Source organism: Myotis daubentonii, chromosome 6 (genome assembly GCF_963259705.1).
Source record: "Myotis daubentonii chromosome 6, mMyoDau2.1, whole genome shotgun sequence".
Classification (NCBI taxonomy): domain Eukaryota; kingdom Metazoa; phylum Chordata; class Mammalia; order Chiroptera; family Vespertilionidae; genus Myotis; species Myotis daubentonii.
In genome coordinates this window covers 87,799,901-87,823,393 of record NC_081845.1, presented here as the reverse complement: position 1 = coordinate 87,823,393, position 23,493 = coordinate 87,799,901, and the positions used below count along the sequence as shown (strand labels likewise).

The following is a 23,493-nucleotide window of genomic DNA, read 5'->3' as shown; positions in this document are numbered from 1 at the left end:
GAATCTCAAAGGCTTCCAGTGGTCCCGGGTGCATGTGGTACCCAATAGAGTGTAGGCTAAGAATTCCCTGGTCCACATTCTATTTTTTCATCCTCCATCACTTTTTCTAATCTACCCAGCTTGCAAGGCATATATTTAATGGAAAACAGAGAAAACTAAAATCTGTTCAGTCCCTCAGCATAGCCCTGTCTTAAGACAGGCCTTGCCTAGGGCTCTGGCTCTGGCCCTGCCAAAGCGGTTAGGGAGTAGCCCCACTTTGGTTCTCAGGTCCATGGTGACTAATGTGCCTTGGCCTCGCACAGGAAACAATGTTAGGTGATGTCTGTTGCAGTTGTTTCTGACAAGTCTCATGCACACATTAACCTGGTATGCTTGGAATAACGGGTACTGGAGCTGTCCAAAGTGACATTGCTAGTCCGACCTATCATTTTATTCCTTAGTCATGACCCTTTAAGAGTTTTCCAGAGTCTAGTATGGAAAGGATCTATCTCTCTAAGCTACCAATGTACCCTCTATATATTGATGTTTGTAATACTATGCTCAATACCTTATAAACCCATTCTCACTCAAAATAGAATCATTTTCGATTCCCTTTTGAGAATCTGTATATTTTTATTAGATTGTCACTTTGAATGCTAATATATGAGTAATTTTTCTGCTCAGTTTCCCTTATCCTTCGAAGTTTCACACATGGATGACCTGGCCAGACAAAAGAAGATTAAAGAGTGTTTTTTTCAAGTGCTACAGGAGGTGGGTACTTTTGCTACATACCATTAACTCTTAATATGTGGAGATGGCTTATGCTGATTTTATTTTTTTTAATGAATTTTAAAAATATTTTTATTGATTTTTTTCACAGAGAGGAAGGGAGAGGGATAGAGAGAAACATCGATCAGCTGCCTCCTGCACACCCCCCACCAGGGATGTGCCTGCAACCAAGGTACATGCCCTTGACCGGAATTGAATCTGGGACCCTTCAGTCCGCAGGCTGATGCTCTATCCACTGAGCCAAACCAGTTAGGGTGGCTTATGTTCATTTTAATCTAGCCACCTCACACCTTGACTTAGCCATTTCTTAGCCTTCTTGAAAAATATCTTCATTGTATCTATTTTTAACCTTGAATCCATCATATAGCACAGCATACAATACAGATCTTCGCTTCTTTCTGTTCCTGTTTCTTAATGAAATTTTAACAACTTGATTTAAAACAGTGGGTTGTAAATGCAGGTGCATAGCTATTAAAAATACAGATACTTAGACCTCGTACCCAAAATTACAGAATCTATAAGCGCAAAAACTGTGATATAGCCATTCTGGAAAGCAATCTAGAAGTAACAAGTCAAATTTTAAGAACATGCATTCTCTAGACCCAGCAATTCCACTCCTGGATTCATATCCCAGGGAGTCTGTTTATTGCAGTGTTTGTTTGTAGGGGCTAAGGAGACATTGGCATGAACTCAGAGATGAACACCGTGGACTATATTGCGGAAGTTAGAAGGAAGGGAAGAGATGAAAACATAGCGACACAGAGTGATCTTAGAAACAAAGAGAAACAGTGAATCTGTACTATAGTGCCATTTATATAAAAACAATATTCTTGACAAAACAACTATGCACATTTACAAGGACAACATACAAATGAAAGGTTAAATGATTAACACATTAAAATAGTTCCATGTGGCAGTGGGGAATGTGGATAAAAACAAATACATTTTTTAAGTCTACATGAGTGGGGCTTGGAAATTGGTAGTTTTAGCAAGTACTCCCAGGAAATTCTGATTTGCAGCCTGGTTTGGAAATGACTAGTTTAAAGAATTATGAATTCCCTTTGCACAAGGAAATATTTGAAAGCTTTAAGTTTCATTTGGAGAATATTTTTGTTTATTTTTTTGTTAGAGTATTTTCTTGTCCAAAGAAACTCAGTACATTTCTTTAGAAGTTAGATATACAGGCTACATTTTGTATTTATAAAGTAAAATACTACCTGGACTTAGGTTACATTTTACTCTGAAAACCCCAGGCTCTATTGACATTTTATTTAAATTATTGATGAAAAAGTCATGGTAGATTTGCAAGTCAGGTGACTTCATTTCTAATCAGATGTTGTCATTGTCTCTTTGCTGTTATTTCCAGGCAGTGAGGGAAACACCACTGATTTTCCTCATTGATGAGGCCCAGCGTATGGATGCAGCTTCCTGGGAGTTTTTGGGAACATTACTCTCCAGTGTTCCCATCATCATGGTGATGACATTGATGCCTACCTCCACCCTGTGTGGTGGAGCCCAGCACGTCCTGCAGAGCCCTCAGGCTATGCGGAAGCCCATTTCGAAGTTAGCAGCAAACTCACTGTTGAAAATGGCATGTTGGGAACTGGGGGCGGTGAGCATCCCCCAAGAGCTGCAGATGTGAGTGGCTGGGACTAGCTGGGCATTTCATGAAGGGAGGAATGGCATTAGTAACCATGATGAGACCCAAGACTAGATGTAAGGGTAGACAGTCCTATAAACCAGTAAGGGCTACTTCCCTGGGCTATCCACCAGGTTTTCACAGGACAGATAGGACTTGGATGGCTTACTTAATGCGTCCGTTATATGTGGTCAGGCCAGTTTCTGCCAGGCCATTTAGCAAGGGAACATTAGTTCCTTTTAACATCAATAGAAGCAAAATAGTTAAAAAAGAAAAGTTACTGCCAATATAACTTTCAAAGCCAATCAGAATTTTGTTTACTTTTCTGGGTTGTTGCTTCCCTCTGTTACTGTATATCGAGAGCTGACTTCAACAAAAGAAGAAATATTCCTATTGTGAAATACCCTTATGTGTGGCTCTCTTCAAGTGGGCATCTTTAGTTAGCAATCCCGTACTTCCCTCTCTACAGCTACCTTCTTCGCAGGTGCTTGGGAAACCCCCTCTACTGTAAGGTTCTATGTCAGGACCTTCTCTCTAAGGACATATTACTCTTTCATGACCTACAGAAGGGAGAGGAGGAGAACAGCAAGTGGGAGACCCTCTCAGGTAAGCTGAGCTTGCCAGGGTTCTAACCTGGTCCAACTGCATCTCCCAGCCCTTATAAGGTACATGCCTATTCTCTGCTGACATTATAGGTAAGATTAGGCCTCCCTAGCTAAGTGAATTATGCAAATAATATGAAACTATGGTGAAAATACTAAATACCTGCCTCACATAACTTGAGTCAATCAATCTATTATAATTCCTTTTTTAGCAGCGCAGGAGGTAGGAATGGAAAAATGGGGCCTATCAGCATGGCAGTCCAGTAGAGAGGATTTCTAAACACGAGAGTTCAGTAGAGAATTGCACATTACGTAGAGAGGTATGACTTGAGGAGTTGGATGGGGGAAATGGGAGAAGGGAGGATGGTAGGAGAGGAGGAAAAGAAGAATGTGTAAATCGAGAAAGACATCCTAGAACTGTGGTATAATAGAAGGAAGGGCGATTGGCAGGTAAACAGGAAGAGTGAGAATGTCATACCACATGGTGCAGAAAATGTTAGTTTCTAAGAGAAAATTAGAGAACAGGCAGGATGGGTGGGGTAAACCACTTGAAACGTGATAGGCCCCATTCATCTTCATCCTTTCAGTTTCTTGACGAAATTCTTGCCTTTTTGTGCCTTTAAAACTGCAGTCACTGAGCATGGTGCTTTCCGCAGTCATAGTGTTCTTTCCCTGCAGCCAACGCCATGAAATCCGCCATGTATAGTATTTCTCCTGCCAGCTCTGAAGAAGACCAGAAATTCTATGTCTGCGCAGTCAAGGATGAGGTGAACTTGGACGCAGTGCTTCTCCCACCATTGTTAAAAGGCATGTTCCTCGAAGAACTCAAGTGAACCAATAACAGATGTCATTGCAATTAGTAACTTTGTGGATGACTGAGTATAGGTCTCTTATTATCATGCTAGTTTCATTTTTTAAAAAAATATATTTTTATTGATTTCATAAAGGAAGGGAGAGAGAGAGATAGAAACATCAATGATGAGAGAGAATCATTGATTGGCTGCCTCCTGCATGCCCCGCACTGGGGATCGAGCCCATGACCTCCTGGTTCGTAGGTTGAAGCTCAACCACTGAGCAACACCAGCCAGGCACTAGTTTTATTTTCTTCTAAAAAAAAAAAAAAAAAAAAAAAAGAGAACTGCCTTCCAGAAAGAAGCTCTGACATTACCCGAAGAGCCCCTTAAATAATTGTAATGCTACTTGAGTAATGGTTTACTAAGTGAGCCCATTGTTTTCTTTGGGGCTGACTGATGACCGGGAAACGTTTTTTAGTTGTTTAATAAAAGCATGTCTTGAGTTTCTCTTTGTGCGTATTCCTGTGCTGGAGGAAACAATAAGCAAGGGAGAAAATGTTGCTGAAACTTAAGAAACTCTGGTGCTAGTGAAGAGACAGTGTTACGCACATAGCAGGAGTTTAATAAAAAGAGTGCCAAGTAAGTTTATAATGACTTACAAGATAAGGAATTAGGTAGGCATGATTAGACAGGGATGTTTTTCTTTTTAGAGATGAGTTTTTCTTTTAATATTCAAGTGTTTGATGGCCATTGTACTATATGAAGCCCTCTGGAGGGATATCATAATGAATAAACATACTTTCAAGTCAAGGATGGTCTTGCTGAGAATATGAGACATACATATGAAATAACATGGTAGTTAAGAGCCAGGACTCTGGAGTCAAAAAAATCTGGGTACTGTTGGCTCCTCCACTGACTGGCTGTGGAACCTTAGATAAATTAATTGACTTACGTAAGTCTTAGTCTTCTCATCACTCAAATGAGGGTAATGATAGCTCCTATCTACCTCATGGGGTTAGTTAAGGATCAAATGAAATAAATCATGGTACATTATAAATATTCATTGTATGTCCACTTTTATAAGCTATTCTGGAGGTTTTAAGTCCATGTAGACAGTTCATACTCCTATAGCCATGATAGGCCACACTTGGCAATGGCTTTACTAACATAGAAGGACCAAGTCAGGAAGTACAGCATGCTAGCAGAACAGCAGCGAGTGGTTTTCTTCAGTGGGAGTCCTCACAGCAGTTTCCACCGCTACTCTCCAGAGCCCCAAGGAATAGCTTAGGTGTGATGGAATGAGATCATGATGGATGGGTGCATGTAAGCCCCATGCCCCAGCTAAAAACTGGTATCTCTTATAACAGCCCCATATGCATAACTTCCAGGCCCTGCAAGGGACATAACCTATTAAATGATTTACTACCCCCCCGCCCCCCAAGGAAGCCCAAAGCTGTGGTTTACCCCTGCTGTTTATAGCTTCTTCAGTTTTCTTAATCCGTATTCAGCTTCCAATCTGGGGTCATTTTTAGTGTAAGCAATGTTACCTGGTAATTCAGGTGCCGTTTGTCAGGATCCTGGGAAAGTGCTGATCCAAGGTCAGCACTGTCCACAGAGAAGAAAAAAGGATTTGTTAGCTCATAAGCTAAAATTAATAGCTCAGTCTGCAAAGCCTTGGTCTAAATCAGGAGTAGGGAACCTTTTTTCTGCCGTGGGCCATTTGTATATTGATAACATCATTTGTAGGTCATACAAAATTTCCAACTTAAAAACTAGCCTGCTATATTTGGTCAAACATTTAATTAACTCACCCCTAATGCAGGGCCAGACCAAATGATTTTGCAGGCCTTATACAGCCCTCGGCCAGACATTTCCCTGATCTAAATGAAAGGCTAAAGCTACATTGTGAAAGGCCACATAAATTATAAAAGTATTTAAAAAGAAGCTCTAGCCAGTTTTGCTCAGTGGATAGAGTGTAGGCCTGCAGATTGAAGGGTCCCAGGTTTGATTCCAGTCAAGGGCACATACCTGATTTGCAGATTCGATCCCCAATAGGGGCTGTGCAAGAGGCAGCTGATCAATGATTCTCTTGTCATTGATATTTCTATCTCTCTCTCCCTCTCCCTTTTCTCTGAAATCCATAAAAAATATATTTTTTTAAAAAGTGTTTAAAAAGGAGATTGACATGATTATATTTGTACTTTAAGTGTATAACTCTGCCAATAGCTAATATGTTATTGGGATAAGAAGAGGAGAAGTTGGAAATGTTCAAAACAGGGTACTATAGTGGTCCAGGCGAAAATGACTTTTTATACTAAAATTGTTTAGGAGGAAACATGCAAAAACATTTAGAAGGAGGGTAAGTGGGTGACCAGTTGGTTGTGAAGGAAAGAAAAAGGTTTAGAATTATTCCAAGATGTTTGGCTTGGTAACTTACTGGTTCAATGCAACTGCTTTAATATATGGGTCATAATACGGAGAGATTTACTCTAATGCTTAGAGTTAATTAGCATCTTTATAATTATTGGAGTTCTGGGACCAGGAAACCTGGCCTCCATGTTTAGTTCCAAAGTAAGAAGAAAAAGTCTAAGTACTTATTAAACATGAAAATGGGAAGAATTGTTAGTTTAGCTGAATGATTCAGGGCATACCTTTGGGTTTACCAACAAAGGGTTTTGGTGACCATGGTTGAAGAGTTTAAGTCACTGATGGCGAACCTATGACATGCATGTCAGAGATGACACGTGAACTCATTTTTTGGTTGATTTTTCTTTGTTAAATGGCATTTAAATATATAAATTAAATATCAAAAATATAAGTCTTTGTTTTACTATGGTTGCAAATATCAAAAAAATTCTATATGTGACACGGCACCAGAGTTAAGTTAGGGTTTTTCAAAATGCTGACACGCCGAGCTCAAAAGGTTCGCCATGACTGGTTTAAGTGATGTGGTGAAAATCTGATTATAGTTGGTTGAACAATGAATGAAGCCTGAGAACGAATGAGGACATGGAAATAAGGTTCTCTGAAGAGGTTTGGCTGAGGAAGAAGGGGTAGACAAAAAGTGAGCCTTTAGATTTTGTTAAATGAACAGATTATCAACAAAATGCATTTATATGTTGTAGAAAGCTTGTTCGTTGCTGATTTTTCCCCTCTAGAAATAGCTGTAAACCAACTGGATCAACTGAGCCCAGAACAACAGTTGCTGGTTAAGTGTGCTGCAGTCATTGGTCACTCCTTCCACATCGATCTGCTGCAGCACCTGCTGCCTGGCTGGGGTGAACAGAAGCTACTGCAGGTGCTCAGGGCTCTTGTGGATATGCACGTGCTCCGCTGGTGCAGACAGAGCCAGGAGCTTCCTGCTGAGCCAAGATCAGTGCCTGTTTCTGTTGAGATTATTGAAAAAAACAAAGAGGGAAAGAAAAATTCAGGTGAGGAAAAGCTGGTCCCTTGTTCTCAAGCCTAAACAGAGAGCCTTGGTGGGAATCGGGAGGGGGTGGTTGGGATGGGGTTGGAAACTGTGTTGAGAAAGAGCATCAATATCATATATCAAGGGCCTCAGTCTCTTAAAGCTTATAACTAAGAAATGGGGAAAATAATTATTTTAATCATGAAGGAACCATGGTTATAGTGAATGAATAGCTTGTATTTTTTCAGAATTGTCTTAATTTCAAGAATTCTAACTTCTTGTTAGCACCATATGTCAAGTATTTGTGTTTTAATTTTTGGTTCAGAAAATATTGCCATTATCCTTTATTGACTTCTAGGTCGAAATAATAAGAAAAAAGGATAAACTATTTCTAATTTTAGAAATTCACAAAGATATGTAGTACTGAAACAGGTATTCTCAAATTCTCCACATGAAAGAATAAAATTGTGACATAGAAGACCCAAATTACATATAATCCAAAAATAATTTTCTTTTGACTTTGAAATATGTTTGGGACTTGTATTTGAACAGAGCATTTCAGATAATTTGATGTTTATAATAATTTGTACAGAGAGGAAGGGAGAGGGATAAAGAGTTAGAAACATTGATCAGCTGCCTCCTGCACACCCCCTACTGGGGATGTGCCCACAACCAAGGTACATGCCCTTGACTGGAATCGAACCTGGGACCCTTCAGTCCGCAGGCCGATGCTCTAATCCACTGAGCCAAACCGGTTAGAGCGATGTTTATAATAATTTGTAATACAAAAGCTCATTTTTAGGAGGAACAACTAAGAAATCTATCCAAGTGTACTTCAGTACCCCTGATCATTTCTTCGCCATGGTACTTTGTACTAGATATGGTCACTATCACTCTCAGGTTGGTGTAAAATCCTTTATACAAAGCAGGTGAATGGGAATTGTAAATGAAATTTCTTTAAAACTAGCAGCATGTGCTTAGGAGTTTGCTACGTGGTAGCATGCAAGGACTTTAAAGGAGGCTGTCACTTAGATTTTTCTGTATTTCAGATGCTGGCTCTCCTCTCAGGCAAAAAGAGGAACTATTCCTACCTCCTCCGGAGGTGCTAGAATTTGATGTGCCTCTATTACGGGAAGCTGCTTGGGAGCTGTGGCCCAGGGCACAACAGAGAGCCCTGCATCTTGAATGTGCCTGCTTTCTCCGACACTTGGCCTGCCGCTGTGGCAGTTGCAGGGGCGGGGACTTTGTCCCCTTCCACCGTTTTGCCATCTGTTCCATCAAGAGCTCCAGAGGGTCACCCCGATTCTGCAGTTACAGGGATACTGGCTCGGTGTTAACACAAGTGATCACAGACAGATTGCAGCTGCCTTCTCCCCAAGGTAAACCCAGGGGCAGAAAGAGGGTATATGGACAGCACCCCTCTTTATTCATAAGCTCAGATCTCTTCATCCCAAAGGTAAAATCACATTAAGCTAGAAAAATAGGTAGAAAGAGCCATTTATCCCTGAAGTACCAGAGATAAGAAAAGTGTAATCTCTGAATTAAAAGGAACTTTAGAGGTCATACTTGTTTGGGTTGGCAATCTGGGGTAATCTTTGGTAAGTTCCTTAACCTCAGTTAATTGAGAAAAATAGCAATATTATTTTATAGGGTTGTTGTGCCAGGCACATGGTTAGTACACATACATCTTAATTATTGTTTTTTATTGTTATAATTATTCCACTCAGCACACATATATGGAGTCAGTGTGTATCAGATGTGGTTAAGAATACAAAATGAGTGAGCCTTGGTCCCTAAAATGATCAGTTTTGGGGGTGATACAGACATATAGAGAATTCCGACATGGAAAGGGAGATGAAAATGGCATGCATAGGGGTTGGGTACCTAGAGAAGGGGCTGTTAGCTGGCCCAAGGAATGAGTAGAAGACTCTTCCTTCAAGGAGATACTGCCAGAAGTTAGACTTGGAGCATAAGTAGGAGTTAGCTACTTCAGGAAGGTTGGATTAGTGGACAGATGTTCCCCAAAGCCTATAACCCTTCTACCACATCTCAGATAAGAGTTCATGCATCTTTGTTTTAACATTTTCAGTTCGTTTACCTTACAGGACATCCTGTTTCATTGCCAGCAGCTATTAGAACATCTCTTCTTTCATCAGGGTGAAATCTACCTTCTTGCAACTTCACCCATTTGTCAGAGTTGTGTCTTCTTCTGTAGTTGAAGACAGCTATCAAGACCCAACCATTCTTCTCTTTTTCTACTTTGATAGAAGAGAAGTTGGTGTTGGTGTTGGCAGGGGAGAGGGATATGAAAGAGATGGTGACGTATTGGAGGTAAAGGACTAAAATGAAGGATTTGATCTATGATCCTAATACCTCTTCTGTAACATCTGGTGACTCTGTGAAGGTAGACCAGTAACTTGGAGAAATTGGTCATTGACTGGTGAACTCTATGAGCATTTGTACTTTTGCACTTTCTGAGGGGAAGAGGACAGGAACAGTGAGTGTCCTAGTCCGCTATTGTGTTGAGTTTATACTATCATTCACATTTCCGATGTGGCCTTTGTTTTGAGAGGTCAGTTTCAGCTTTAGATTAGACAGCCTGATCAATCTATATGAGAAAGGCTCCAGACCTTCCCAGCACAGCCGAACCCAGAAGAGGCCTCTGTGCATGGCCATACAGCACAGGTTCTGCACAGATCGAGAGGGTGCTGCTCACACAGGCTGTGAGGTGAAGGCTCCCTGGGAATTGTGTATTGCAGTAGTGCTGCCAAACTCCAGTTTCTTAGTTACCTTATCCTTACCTGACATTATTTGACATCAGAGAGCTGGCACTTTTACGTAACACAAGTCCTCTTTACAGCAGTTCTCTTAGACTCCCTTTTCAATCCCACCACTCATGCTTCCGAGTCCTAACCCTAATATGTAACACTAGAGGCCCGGTGCATGAATTTGCACCAGTAGGGTCTCTCAGCCTGGCCTGCGGGATCAGGTCAAAACCAGCTCTCCAACATCCCCCAAGGGGTGCCGGATTACGAGAGGGCACAGGCCAGTCTGAGGGACCCCACCAGTGCATGATCAGGGCCAGGGAGGGAAGCGGAAAGTTGGCCAGCCAGGGAGGGATCACAGGAGGGCTCCAGGGTGTGTCCAGCCTGTCTTACTCAGTCCCGATTGGCCGGTCCCCAGCAGCAAGCTAACCTACTGGTTGGAGCGTCTGCCCCCTGGTGGCAGATCACATCATAGTGAGCCGTTGAGCAGCCTTAGCATATCATTAGCATATTATGCTTTGATTGGTTGAACGGCTGACCGGTCGACCGGACACTTAGCATATTAGGCTTTTATTATATAGGATGTCAACATCATTACCACTGTATTCCCAGTCTTTGTTTTTTTTATCTTGGAGAAGGTGGCTGTAGAGGAAGAGTCAAATCTGGAGGATAAAGGCTGTTGAATGCCAACTAAGTATAGTTGAAAACTTCTACTGGCCACTGAGACTCTAGTGGACTGTGGCATCATGTGTTCTCATGATTTTCTCACTAGTCTTAGGTTTTGTGGTTCACTCTTCTGTGTCCATAAACCCAATCATGACATTTTCAGGGATTCCTACTATTAGAAGTAGCCATCAAACCAAGTGGATACATTATATATTTCTTTATTAACTGATAGTGAGTACCTCCTGGGATTTAAGAACTGGCTTGGAAGGTTTGAGAACTAAAGGAGTTACTATTTGAATGACAAATCATTGCTTTTAAGGAATTTGCAATCTATTATCCTAATTTTGTGTGCAGGCAAATATTAAACCTAAACTTATTATCATAATGGGGAGGGCGTGGAAATTATGTCATGAACTAAGCTGCAGAGGAAAGATAGAAATTTAAAATGTCCTCAGTTAATCCAAACATAGGTACTAAAGATAATCATCTATCTTTTTCTCCCTCTAGATAGTTTTCAGTTCCAGACAGAACTGTCCAGAAGTCGGGAGGCCTTCACAAGTGCACCCTGCAGGTAAATAGAGATGCTGAGAATGGGCTGGAAGGGCAGAAAGTGAGAGGCAGCTGACCACTAAACTGGGCTCACCTCACCTGCAGACCAGGAAGGCATCTGACACCCAAAATCTCTATTCAAGTTAATAGAGATTTCTAAATGCAATTTTTGATTCTTTGTAGAGAAATTATTTCTTAGTGGTTAAGAAAAACTTCCAATAGCTCTCAAATGCATTGTACACAGAGCAGGGGATTTTATGTTCAGCTATAAATTTGCCTTCTCAATTATTTCTTACCCCAGCTGATATTAAAATGAACTTACACTTCCCAGCCATATACTTCTGGTTTTCAAATGCCTGTCCCACTGATATTAAATGTCCCTACCTTAAGTTCACCAGCCACGCTGTAGTCTTCTCTCTCTTATCCAACTTGATATTCTACTTTTCAAACATAAATCTATCCATATTTGACATGAATCACCTCCACACACACCTGTGTGTCTGGCTCACACAATTCTCCTTTTTTAAAATACTAAGTGGCCTCCATCTCCTTCCACTTATCAGAAGGTTCACCAGCCTTCAAAGCCCTTCTCAGTACCTACTTTTTTCGATCATTCGTCTCAGAAAGACCTGATCTCTTTTGAACTCATGGTACCTGTGGAAAGTGCACTGGACTAGTAGTCAGAGAGGTGAGCTCTAGTTTGGGTTTACTCAGGAGTTTTGAGGCCCTATATAAATCACTTAAGCTCCCTCAATCTCAGTCTCTTCATCTGCAAAACAGTAGTAACTTTTGCCTGCTGGAATGACAGGGTTATTGCAGGATAAGATGGTGGTGGTATATAAGATAATGTTCAAATGTACTGTGACAATGTTCAAATACACTAAGAGATAAATGTATTATTACTTATTGCTTTGTATCACTTTGGTGATTTTATTTAACACATTGTTAGTTTATTCTTCAGGTGTGGTCATTTCTCCATTTAGTTTGTGAGGTATTAGATTGACTTTAGGTTTTTAAAAAATCTGTAATAGGACTTTGCCATTATAGATTAGGCTTCTGACTTTTAAGAGTGATGGAGGGGAAGGATAGACATAGAATTAATGAGTTCTAAAGGAAAGCGTCCTGGGAAAGTGGCTTGGAGACCCGGTAATGCCTGACAAAAGTGGCTGCGCCTGGCCACTCTCATTTCTTCGTCTTCTCTCCACAAAGGTCAGAGGAAGAGTTCCTGGATCGAGTGAGCAGAAAGCTGGCTCAGGCCAGCCCCGAAAATGACCTGCTGACCACGAAGCCCTGTCGCTGTGAGGAAATCCTGAAGTTAGTGCTCTCGCCCCTCATCCAGCACTGCCTGGTCATCGGAGAAAACACCTGTGCATTTTATTACCTGCTGGAGGCTGCCTCCGCCTCCTTGGACCTGTCAGATAACTACATGGTGAGCAAGCTCTGCTCTCTGAGATGAGCCCTTTTACTTGGGGATTTGATTGGGTTTCTTAACTATCAAGTGACCTGGAGAGAGAGTGGGAGCGAGGAAAGACCTGGAAAGGGTTTAGGAGAAAACATGAGTGGGAATGTGGTAATGAGAGAACACCAAGCTGCCGGCCCTGCCCCTCCCCGGCCATGTGCAGTCCAGCTCCCCGTTTCTAACTCGAAATCCAACCTGATTGACGTGCATATCTTGACCCTCATCATATCCTTACCCCACTCTTCACCTCTGGCATCATCTGAATCCTAACCCAGTTCCTCCATCCCTTATCTGGTTTGAAGGCCTTCTTTTATCTGAGGAAGGCAAGCAGTCTTCGGGGCCAGCCCTCTGCATTCTCGTTTTTGAAAAGGCACAAGGTGAAGATCTGTCAGTTTGAGGAGGCCACTTTCTGCCGTCTTCGGTCAGAGGTGAGAGTGGAGGTGATCTTGAAGTTTGGGTTATTTCTCCTTGACGGTTACCCTATTATTTCTTTTAAAATCCCTTTGATTTTTTGGGTGTGTGTTTGTGTATGTGCAGTTATAAATGTGATCATATGATAAAAGGTGCACAAATACAAAACATGAAAATATATAATATGTAAAAAGTGAAACAACCTTCATAATCCTATGCCACCCCCAGCCTAGTTAATAATCTGGCTATATGCACAGTCATATCGTTATTATTTTGTTATTTTAAAAATAGAATCATATTCCTCATTCTCTTCTGTAGCTGACTTTTATTCTTAATAGTGAAGATTGAACATATTTGTGTATTGGTATACATCAATCACAGTTGTAGCTGCCAAGTATTTCACTGTATGCATATATCAAAGTTTACTTATCCATTCTATTCTTCAGGTGCACTATGGTGAATATTCTTGGAAATAGCTCTTTCTCCTTTTGTGAGAATGTTTCTGTAAAAGAAATTTCCAGAGGTGGAAATAGTAAGACAGAAGACATGATTTTACATTTAGTAAATATATTGCCAAATTGTTCACCAAAAATATATCAATTAGAGTTTCTTACACTTCTTTACAGCCTTACCAACATCAGATACTATTAGTCTTTTAAAAACTTGCTAATACATAAATGAAAGTTATCTTAACTATGTAATATGGTACATTATTTTTACATGTTTACTAGTCATTGATTTTCCTGTGAATTGCCTAGTAATGGGGTGTAATGTACAGTGTGATGATTATAGTTAATAAAACTGATGTATAATTGAAAGTTGCTAAGAAAGTAGATCTCAAAAGTTCTCATCACAAGAAAAAGATTTTTATGTGTGGTGATGGACATTAACTTATTGTGGCAATTATTTTGTAATATATACATATAATGAATCATGTATAACTGAAACTAATGCAATGTTATACGTTGATTAGATCTCAATAAGAAAAAATCACATTGCCCACATTAGTATAATTAATAAAGCTAGAAGAAAAAACATATAGTTGAAAATCTCCCCAATGCTGTTAGTTAGCCACTGTGTCCCTTCCCCAGTGTCCCTCCCCCAGTGTTATGTATCTTTATATGTAAGGTGATATTTCAGGTGCTTTCCGCAGCATCTGAATCCTTACCTAAATGACAATCCCACCTCAGTCTACCAGCATCACTTTGTAAACCAGAACTTTTGTCTACTGCTCACTGACAATGTGGGGGGTACTTTCTCCTTAACCCTATTTTCTCCTTTATTTGCTCATGGCCCTACTAGTGCTTGATAGAGTAGCCAGGCTCTGCTCCAACTCAACGCACTCACTCGCACCTCATTAGCCCTAAGTGCACATCCCAAAATAGAAGAGCCAGTGTGTTATATCAAGGACCTGGTCCAGGTTGCTCTTCCCACGTTTGCATTACTGTTTCTTATTTTCCCATGTCTAGGTCTGTTTCAACATGGGACAGATCACCTTGGCCAAAAAACTGGCTAGGCAAGCTCTCCGACTGCTGAAAAAGAATTTCCCTTGGACCTGGTTTGGTGTCCTTTTCCAAACATTCCTGGAAAAATACTGGCATCCCCGTTCCCTGAGCCAACCTGCAGACAGCCCTAGTGAGAAGTGAGAAGCTGGCCAAGTTGCGCTGGTCCCCTTTAGGGCCACAGAAAAACTAAAGTAGGACCCAGCCTAGAGTTTTGCCATATTGACCTCAGACTCCCGTTTTTAAGCATATCACAGACAGGTCTAGTTCTGCCTTACTTCCCTAGCCAATTAGATGTAACAGAATGAGGACTTTTGTTTTGGGAGTGTGGTGTTACCCTGTCTCTTCCAAATAAAGATAGGTGTGTGTGTACATACATGGATATACAGATATGTAACTAGGTAGCAATTTAATATTTGTCTGATATAAAAATTGCTACCTAGTTATTGAGCTATAGTCATTTAAAAGAAATATATTCAATCAAAATGGCAATTCAAAGAGTAAACCTTTATTTAAAAACTTCTCTGAACTTTTCCTGGTCAAGAGGGATGAGTTAAAAAGGTCTAAGCGGTTAGAAGTAGTTGGATCCCAGAAACATTTCTGAGTTTGGAAGTCTGTAGCTGGCCCATGGAGGAGTAGACTTGGGTTACTTGTGGGGAGGGATAGTTGGGCACTGGGGAAGAATAAGGCATGCTAACCACCCTGTGCTTCACAACAGTAAGAAGAAGTTGGCAGTCCTGCAGCAGCAGGTGCAGTGCCTCTCCCTGCTCTGGCAGCTCTATAACCTGGAGGCCACAGCCAGCAGCCGCAGGTTTGCCTGCCTGGCCACGCTGATGCAGAAGAATTCAGCCGAGGAGTTTGCCAATGAAGCCCAGGTAAACCAGTCCTTGCATTACCCCCAGACCTACTCAGAAACCTGAAATGCTAGGGAGACAGACGCTGCCAAGTTCCTGGGTTTCACATGGTCCCACAATAACCCACATTTAATAGGACGCCGCTGACCATGGGTTTGGGCAGGGTTTCTCAACTTGCAGTTTATAGATGGGTTTTCCAGGCATGAAGCTGCCTGGAACTCACTGAACTGAATGTAGAACTGTGTGTGTGTGTTCAAAAGAGCATTTGGGGAGTGGTGGAAGGTCGGGAAGGGGTCATAGCTTTCATCAGATTCTCAAAGAAGTTCATGATCTAAAAAAAGGATTTGAATTGCTAACTTAGGGAAAAGAAGGAAGAGAAGTGTGTCTTCCTAATTTTAGCCTCTCTCTCTTCTCTCTCTCTCTCTCTCTCTCTCTCTCTCTCTCTCTCTCTCTCTCTCTCTCTCTCTCCCCCCCCCCCCCATTTGTTCAACAAATATTTAATGAACACCTATTAGGTCCTGGCACTGATCTTGGTTCCAGGGAAATAGATAATAGAAAAGTGAAATATATGGTATGTTAGGTGATAATAAATGTCATTGAGAAAAAGTAAGTGGGAGCAGGGGGACATGGGGATCTAGGAGTGGTGGGTGCTGTTTTAAATAAGGCAGTCAGGGAAAGCCTCACTGAGTAGCTAACATTTGGGCGAATATCTGAAGAAGGCGAGAAAGTAAGCTGCGTGGCTATCTGGGAGAAGAGTGTAAGGCAGAGGGCACTGTGAATGCATTGGGCAGGCCCTCTGTGTTTGAGGAACAGCCAGTGTGACTAGAGGGGAAGGAGGGGAGGAGAGAGGGGAAGGAGATGAGTCAGAGGGAGGGGTGGGTGGCAGATCCTGCAGGCCCTATAGGCCACTGTAGTGGTTTCAGCCTTTATTGTAGAGAAGCTGGGAAGCCTTTGGTGGGTTCTTAGAAGAGGAATGACAGGACCTACTTATATTTTAATAAGATTATTCCAGCTGCCATATTGAAAATAAACTGAAAGGGGCAAGAGAGGAAGCTGGGAGACCAGTTAGGAGGCTATTACAATAACACGGGCAAGAGATGGTTGGCTTGGCTTGTGGTAGCAGAGGAAGTGGGGAGGAGTGGTCTTCTCTCAAGAGAGAACAGGATTTGCTCACAGATTAATTCCGCGATGCGACAGAATTGTCAAGGATAATCCCAGGATTTGCAGTGTGGACTTCCAGAGGGATAGAAATGCTCTTAATTGGGATGGGGAAGTCTGTAGAAGGAAGAGATTTGGGGGAAGATTGGCTGCAAGGTTTTGGACAGATTTAATTTGAGATGTCCATTTAGACATCCAGGTGGAGATGTGTGGGCAGCAGAATATAAACTGTGGGTTCATGAGGGAGGTCGGGGCTGGAAATAGAAATATGGAATCATCAGTGTATAAATGGTATTTAAAGCCAGGAAATTCGGTGAGATCACCAAGAGAATGAGAAAAGGTCCGAGGACTGAGTTAATAGCTCCAGTGTGAAGCGGTCAGAGTCATAAGGAGAAACCAGCACAAGAACCTGAGAAGTTGCCAGAGAAACGGGAGGGAAAGTGAGAAAGCATGGTGTCCTGAAGACCTACTGAAAAGTACTTTGAGAAGAGAGTCATCAGCCATGTCAGATGCACACACAGTTACACCAGGAACCTAGCAGCAATGCTGAAGAGCTCAAAGAGCAAAAATCGGAGACCTTAGTTAGAGACAGCACTGATGAAGTTTGGCCAGTGTTCTAAAAGGGAGAGTCTGGGATTGGAGAAAAAGACGAGGGCAGGTTGAGAAAATGGTTTGTCTAAAGAACAGGCAGTGAGAATAACCAAATTAGAAGTGTAAGGGTGAAGAGGATATGTCTTCATAGCTGGAGTGGAGGTGAGTGTAGGGACACCAGGAGTCCTGACCGAATGAGCAGCATGGCACCAGCATGGGCAGTTCTGCAGAAGAGGGATGGGATGGAATGTAGTGTAAATGCACAGTCAGAATGTTTTTCCCTATGCTCTGCCCCGCAGGTTGTCTCTACCTATGTGGCCCTCTCCCAGTTCTCCCAGAACGTGGGTGACACGGAGAAGTGGCTGCACTGCGAACAAATGGCCATTCAGAAAAGCAGCCTGTGTTGGTTCTCCAGAGAGGGGTTGTTGGCCACCGCACAGCTCATGCAGACCTTGGCCTACACCAAGCTCTGTCTCGGCCACCTTGACGTCTCCATCAAGCTGGGTAACAGGGCTTGGGGCTGGTGAGCCTGAGGCCTTCAGAGAGGCCAGGCTCACAGCCAGACCTCACAGTGCTCTTACCTCCTTAGGTTTTCAAGCTCATGAGATATGCGGGCACCTCCAGAAACCAGCTCTGCAGAATCTGGTTCTCTCAGTTCTCTTTAGATCTGCATTTCTCAAGAAGAAGTATTAAGATCATTTTTTTTCATCTCTATTCATTGCTTAAGCGGGGAGGGTATGATCTCCCATAGGAGATGAGATGAGAAGAGACAGCTGTTCATTCCCACAGCTGTCTCTTCACCTGTTACTACAGGAAGCACTGTCTTAGGTGTGGGGGTTAGCAGTGGGAAGCGCAGTCTGAGCTCCTTTTCTTTAATAATTTTTTTTCATTTTATTTTTTTCCATGTTCATTTATCCCCCTATACCCTGTTCTACCTCCACCTACCCCCACTCCCCAACCCCGCAATCACCACACTGTTGTCTGTGTCCATGAGTTCGTTCTCTCTCTCTCTCTCTCTTTTCCTTTAAGGAGGTAGAGAATTGCAGTAGTTCAAGACCCTGGAAACTGTCTTAGAGGCATTTCCCCACTTGTTTTGCTTAGAGAGAGCTCTGGTCCCAGGTACAGATGCTCTCTGTATAAATAGAGCTGTGGAGAGGAGGTGCACGGGATGTTAGGCTGCTTGGAAGGCGCAAGATCCCCTCCCGTCCTGCACTGTGCTCCCCACTCCCTAGCTGGTCCCAGTGGCTCTGTCTCTCGGCAGATTTGATCTGTGTGTCCATGTGCTGGACAGTCAGTGGGCGCTCATTTCCCAGGGTCATGATATCCTTGGCCTGGCCTGCTTCTATTCTGCTTGCTTAGATCTGCTGCTCTACGGAAAAGGTAAATCTTGTGCATGGCTCTTTTGTACTCCTGAGGGATTCAGACCTTAGATGGGGCCCGAGCTTGGGAACACAGCCAGTCATGAGCTGGCCCCTGGCATGGCCTCTGCTACCAGCTCCTGGCTCTGCAAAGTCTAGGAACCACATTGTGATTCAGGGGTGTCTGCCTTACATATACCTCCTCCCTGTACCACACACCTTCGAAACCCGTTCCTACCTGGACAGCTTCTAATAGCCTGGCTACCTTCTCTGTCCACAGGATTGCGGTGCCGGCCCTTTGGAGAGTGTCTACATTTCATTCAATACTATGAGCATAGCTGCGTTCTAACCTCTCAGAGCAATGTCATGCTGGGGGTACACTCCTCTCTGGCCATGTGGTAATGTGTGGTGCCAGTCTTACTCTGGGTCTATGGGAAGGGGTAGAAATTTAAGGACACAATGAAGTCATTATTTCACATCTCTGACCCACTTCTAAATACTGTCACCTCCCATCCCCATCTTATTAGAAGAGATCTTCTTCTTTTTCTTCAACAGGTCTAGGCCTATAGGTTGAGGGTTAAGTTTGGGGATACATGTAAGTGCTAGATAACCCATGGCAAGGCTGAATATCAATAGTCTCCTTTTAAGTCTTGCTTGCGACTTAACATGCAAGAAAGTAACTTGTATGCGAATTAGTAACCTTGGCCACTTTCCAGCATCACAATTCTCACTATCAAGGAGGTCTCAGAGTTTTAGAAAATGAGGCTTCTATGAAATAGCCATGGTTGGTAAGCAGGGGACAGAGCCCAGAGCTGCGATGTTTTTCCCTCTAGGTTTGCCCAGGACTCACGGTGGAACCTGTTTGAGTACCACTTCTCCAAGGCTCGCCAGCTGGTGAAAAGAACCAATGCCTCACTGTTTGGTTCACATGGCTTTGTCCGGTTCCTAGAGTGCCATGTGCTGATGTTACAGAAAGTGCCAGAGGGTGTGTTCATGCACATTCCCCCAGAGACTCCGAGTCAAGTCTTAAAGGTACCTGTTTCTCTACTGTCCTTCAACTAACAGTTAAGGTAGCGTTTAACCCTGTGATACTCTTTCTGCCACCTGCATCTGCCCCTTACTCTTCTCTTTGCTGCCTGTCTCTTTTGTCCCCTTGAACTCTTTTGTCCCTCCACCTAGAAAGTCTTCCTGCCTACCTCACGTACCCTCCCAGGTATTCCTGCACGTAGGTCAGGACTGGATCCCAAAGGCAGGAGAAACCTTTGCACAGCTACTGCCCAACACCATTGAAACGTTAACTATCAGCCCTTCTCAGTGGACCCGTTCTGGCCAGTCTTTAATTTGGCACATCTCCCTACAGCCCTGCTTTCTAGTTCCTCTGTTCAAACCAACTTTCTGTGCCTACTTTGCCACCAATAACTCGTCCTTGTTCCCCCAGCCTGAGTGAGTGTGCTGAGTGGGGGCTGTTGTAAGTGCTGACAGAGCGGGGTGGAGGGAGGGAAAGTGCTAATCCCTGAGCTAATGGACCCTCCTTTCCTTTCAGTACTTTAAGGAGTTCTTCTCTCGATGTGTGACCTGTCCTGTCTATCACCGGTGGGTCTCAGAGCTGAAAGCCTCTGTAATGAGATATGGAAAGAGAGAAGTCATGTCCTTGACTAACATCATCAGGCCTTTGGACACCTGCTTGGCCAGGATTTGGATAGAGGGAGAATTCCTGGAGGAAAACAAGTCCTTTGATGGAAATTTAGCAATTCAGAGTAAGCATTCCTTCCTGGAACCCTTGTCTGAGAGACACACAGAACAGTCTCCGGTTCCTACTCACGAGCCACCAAAGGCTTCACCTCCAAAGTAAGCAGGGACACACAGGTGTAAGGAGTTAGTCCTTGCTCCAGAGGTGGTTACTGTCTTCTCACGAGTGCTGGGCCCAGCCTAGACCCATTGCTAAGTAATGTAAGAGCCTCTCCCAGGCCTTTGTTCAGCATCTGGAATCCTTAAGTGTAGGAAGTTCCTCCTTGGTCCCAGCTTACACAAGATCGTTCCCTCAAAGGTCACTAAGGGAGAACGAAGGCCTTAGAAATCACAGTGTAATGTCTTAATGTCTGTGAAGGTAAATGGTAAGATATGGACAAGAAAAAGAGGGGAAGGAATATAGTATCTTGCCTCAGGGCTCCTTTTGCAGGGTCATGAGTTAAGTCTGTAATTGCTGAGAATATTCTTTGTGTTTGTGATCTTCTTTATGTTCCTGGTTCTAGGGTTTGACAGAGTGACTGATGTCAAGGAGAACAGGGATGAAGAAGAAATTCAAGAATGTAATATTAAAACAAAAAAAAATCATCTGAAGGGATCATGATTCTCTTATTGTATATAACACAAAGAAATGCCTCAAGTTCTCCTTTTTAAGCTACTGTATATTTTAATAAAAGCCTGTGTTTCTGGCCCTAGCTGGTTTGGCTCAGTGGATAGAGCGTCGGCCTGTGGATTGAAGGATCCTGGGTTCGATTCTGGTCAAGGGCATGTGCCTGGGTTGCCCACTCGATCCCCAGTAGGGGTGCGGGGGGGGCGGTGCAGGAGGCAGCCAATCATTGATTCTCTCTCATCATTGAAGTTTCTACCTCTCTTCCTCTCCCTTCCTCTCTGAGGTATATATATATATATATAAAAGCGTGTGTTTCTGAAGCATGAAATTTAGATCTTTCTTAACTCAGGACTGTCAATTGCACAACTGTAGAGAAATTAAAACTGGGATAGACCAGTGGTCTGGGAGCCCTAATGAAGAGGTTGTCATTACAAAGGAAGGCTGGCAGTGTGGGTGCTTTGGTGCTGACCACTTTTGGCACAGGTGTGGAAATGGGCTGCTAAGAAACCAAGGAATTCCCTGGCTGGTTTTTCTCAGTGGTTAGAGCATCGGCCTGCGGACAGGAGGGTCCCGGGTTCGATTCTGGTCAAGGGCACTTGCCTAGGTTGTGGGCTCAGACCCCAGTGGAGGGTGCGTTGAAGGCGGCCAATCAATGGTTCTCTTTTATCATTGATATTTCTATCTCTCCCTCTCCCTTCCTCTCTGAAATAAATAAAAATAAATTATATATATAAAAGAAACCAAAGAATCTTGAGAGGTACACGGTGGGAATTCATTTCTCCTTTGTGGTATATGATTTGGGCATTTCCATGAGAAACTGAAATTGCCAGAGGGTATATGACTCTAGCTCTTTTCTTTATTCTCCCCTTTGGAGCTGCTGTCTGGCCTTTATCTGTTCGATGGTCTTTCTTCCACAGAGTACAACCTTCCCACTGATTTTTATGCTTATAACTCAATCATTAGTGTTCATAGTCAGTTAACTAATTATATGATAACTACCACTGTTGAAGTACATTCTTTAAATCCTCTTATCAATTCTGTGAAGCAAGTATTTTTATTAATTCCCATTTTATAGATGAAGAAGCTGAAGCTTAGAAAGGTTTTGCTCTAAGAAACAGCCACAAAATGGAGCTGGGATTCCAAATCCAATTTAATTCCAGAGTTTACGCTCTTCACCACTAGGCTCACTGGCTTTCCTGGGACCGAGCCTACAGTCAGCTACCCTGCGCCCAGGCTCCAGTATTCTGTTCAAGTGGCCACAGTCAGAACTCCAAGGATGTTTGGGAAAGGGAGGCCTGGACTTGTTTTAGGTTGTCCTGTCTAGTCCGCACATACCCTCCTCCCTCCTCTCGTCACCCTTCTTCCTCCCCCTCCACTCCCCTCTTGTTTCCCTTCCACTTTTCCACCTCTTACTCCCCCTGCCCCCCCCCCGCCCCCGCGCCTGCCCCGCTTCCTTTCTCCTCTTTTACTCCTTTAAATTTCTGAGAGGCAGTATAGAGTAGTGGTCAGGTGCAAGGACTCTGAGCCAGGCAGCCTGGGTCAGATTTTAACTCCTACATATTAGCTGTGTTACTTTCGTCATATAATTTATTTTCTTTATGCTTCACTTTCCTTTTCTGTAAATAAGGATTAAAAAGATTGTCATTGTGAAAATTAAATGCATCTAAAGTGCTAGAACAGTGCCTGGCACATAGTAGGCACTCAAGAGATGTTAGCTGTTATCGATTTAATTTTTCTATTTAAAAATAGATCATACATTTATGTGGTACAAAATTCAAAGAACAAAAGTATGTGACAGTGAAAGTTTCCCATGACTGTCCAGCCACCAGTCTCCCTCCCCAGAGCTGAGGTGCGCTACCCTTCCTGTGTGTCCTTGCAGCAGTATGCTATGCACGTGCAAGCTACGGTATATATTCGCTGCGCCCTTCTTTCCCACAGCAGTACTGATAAGACATTGGTCTTTTTTGCATTTATTCCCCTTTTGGAATTTTTTAATTTTTTTAATATATATTTTATTGATTTTTTACAGAGAGGAAGGGAGAGGAATAGAGAGTTAGAAACATTGATGAGAGAGAAACATTAATCAGCTGCCTCCTGCACAGTCCCTACTGGGTATGTGCCCGCAACCAAGGTACATGCCCTTGACCAGAATCGAACCTGGGACCCTTGAGTCCGAAGGCTGACTCTCTATTCACTGAGCCAAACCGGTTAGGGCCCTTTTGGAATTTTTTTTTTTAAGAATTTTATTGAAAATGGGAACATCTGTAATAGTGTAAAAAACAAAAATAAATGCCGAAACCGGTTTGGCTCAGTGGATAGAGCGTCGGCCTGCGGACTGAAGGGTCCCAGGTTCGATTCCGGTCAAGGGCATGTACCTGGGTTGCGGGCACATCCCCAGTGGGGGGTGTGCAGGAGGCAGCTGATCGATGTTTCTCTCTCATTGATGTTTCTAACTCTCTATCTCTCTCCATTCTTCTCTGTAAAAACTCAATAAAATATATTTAAAAAAAATAAATAAAGTTAAAAAATTCTAAACCCCTTCATCATCCTTTATTGCAAATTCCATCATAGCATATTCTTGATCAGTAACTCAAAACAACAGAAAAACAATG

General features: G+C 42.8%; 1 protein-coding gene across 1 annotated transcript in view; it reads left to right on the top strand.

Moving 5' to 3' along the window:
* LOC132237349 (adenylate cyclase type 10-like) overlaps positions 1-21,074 on the top strand; it is a 39,974-nt gene extending 18,900 nt beyond the window's left edge. The window contains exons 15-32 of the mRNA XM_059701756.1: positions 664-750; positions 2,135-2,406; positions 2,877-3,013; positions 3,688-3,816; positions 6,962-7,234; positions 8,262-8,591; positions 11,151-11,214; positions 12,402-12,621; positions 12,954-13,079; positions 14,532-14,704; positions 15,283-15,439; positions 17,467-17,671; positions 17,757-17,853; positions 18,429-18,547; positions 18,806-18,923; positions 19,359-19,557; positions 20,069-20,282; positions 20,778-21,074. Of these exons, the coding sequence (XP_059557739.1) occupies positions 664-750; positions 2,135-2,406; positions 2,877-3,013; positions 3,688-3,816; positions 6,962-7,234; positions 8,262-8,591; positions 11,151-11,214; positions 12,402-12,621; positions 12,954-13,079; positions 14,532-14,704; positions 15,283-15,439; positions 17,467-17,671; positions 17,757-17,853; positions 18,429-18,547; positions 18,806-18,923; positions 19,359-19,557; positions 20,069-20,282; positions 20,778-20,875 (3,018 nt within the window). The 3' untranslated portion in view covers positions 20,876-21,074. The remainder of the gene's footprint in view (positions 1-663; positions 751-2,134; positions 2,407-2,876; positions 3,014-3,687; positions 3,817-6,961; positions 7,235-8,261; positions 8,592-11,150; positions 11,215-12,401; positions 12,622-12,953; positions 13,080-14,531; positions 14,705-15,282; positions 15,440-17,466; positions 17,672-17,756; positions 17,854-18,428; positions 18,548-18,805; positions 18,924-19,358; positions 19,558-20,068; positions 20,283-20,777) is intronic.
* Positions 21,075-23,493: the final 2,419 nt, after the last annotated feature.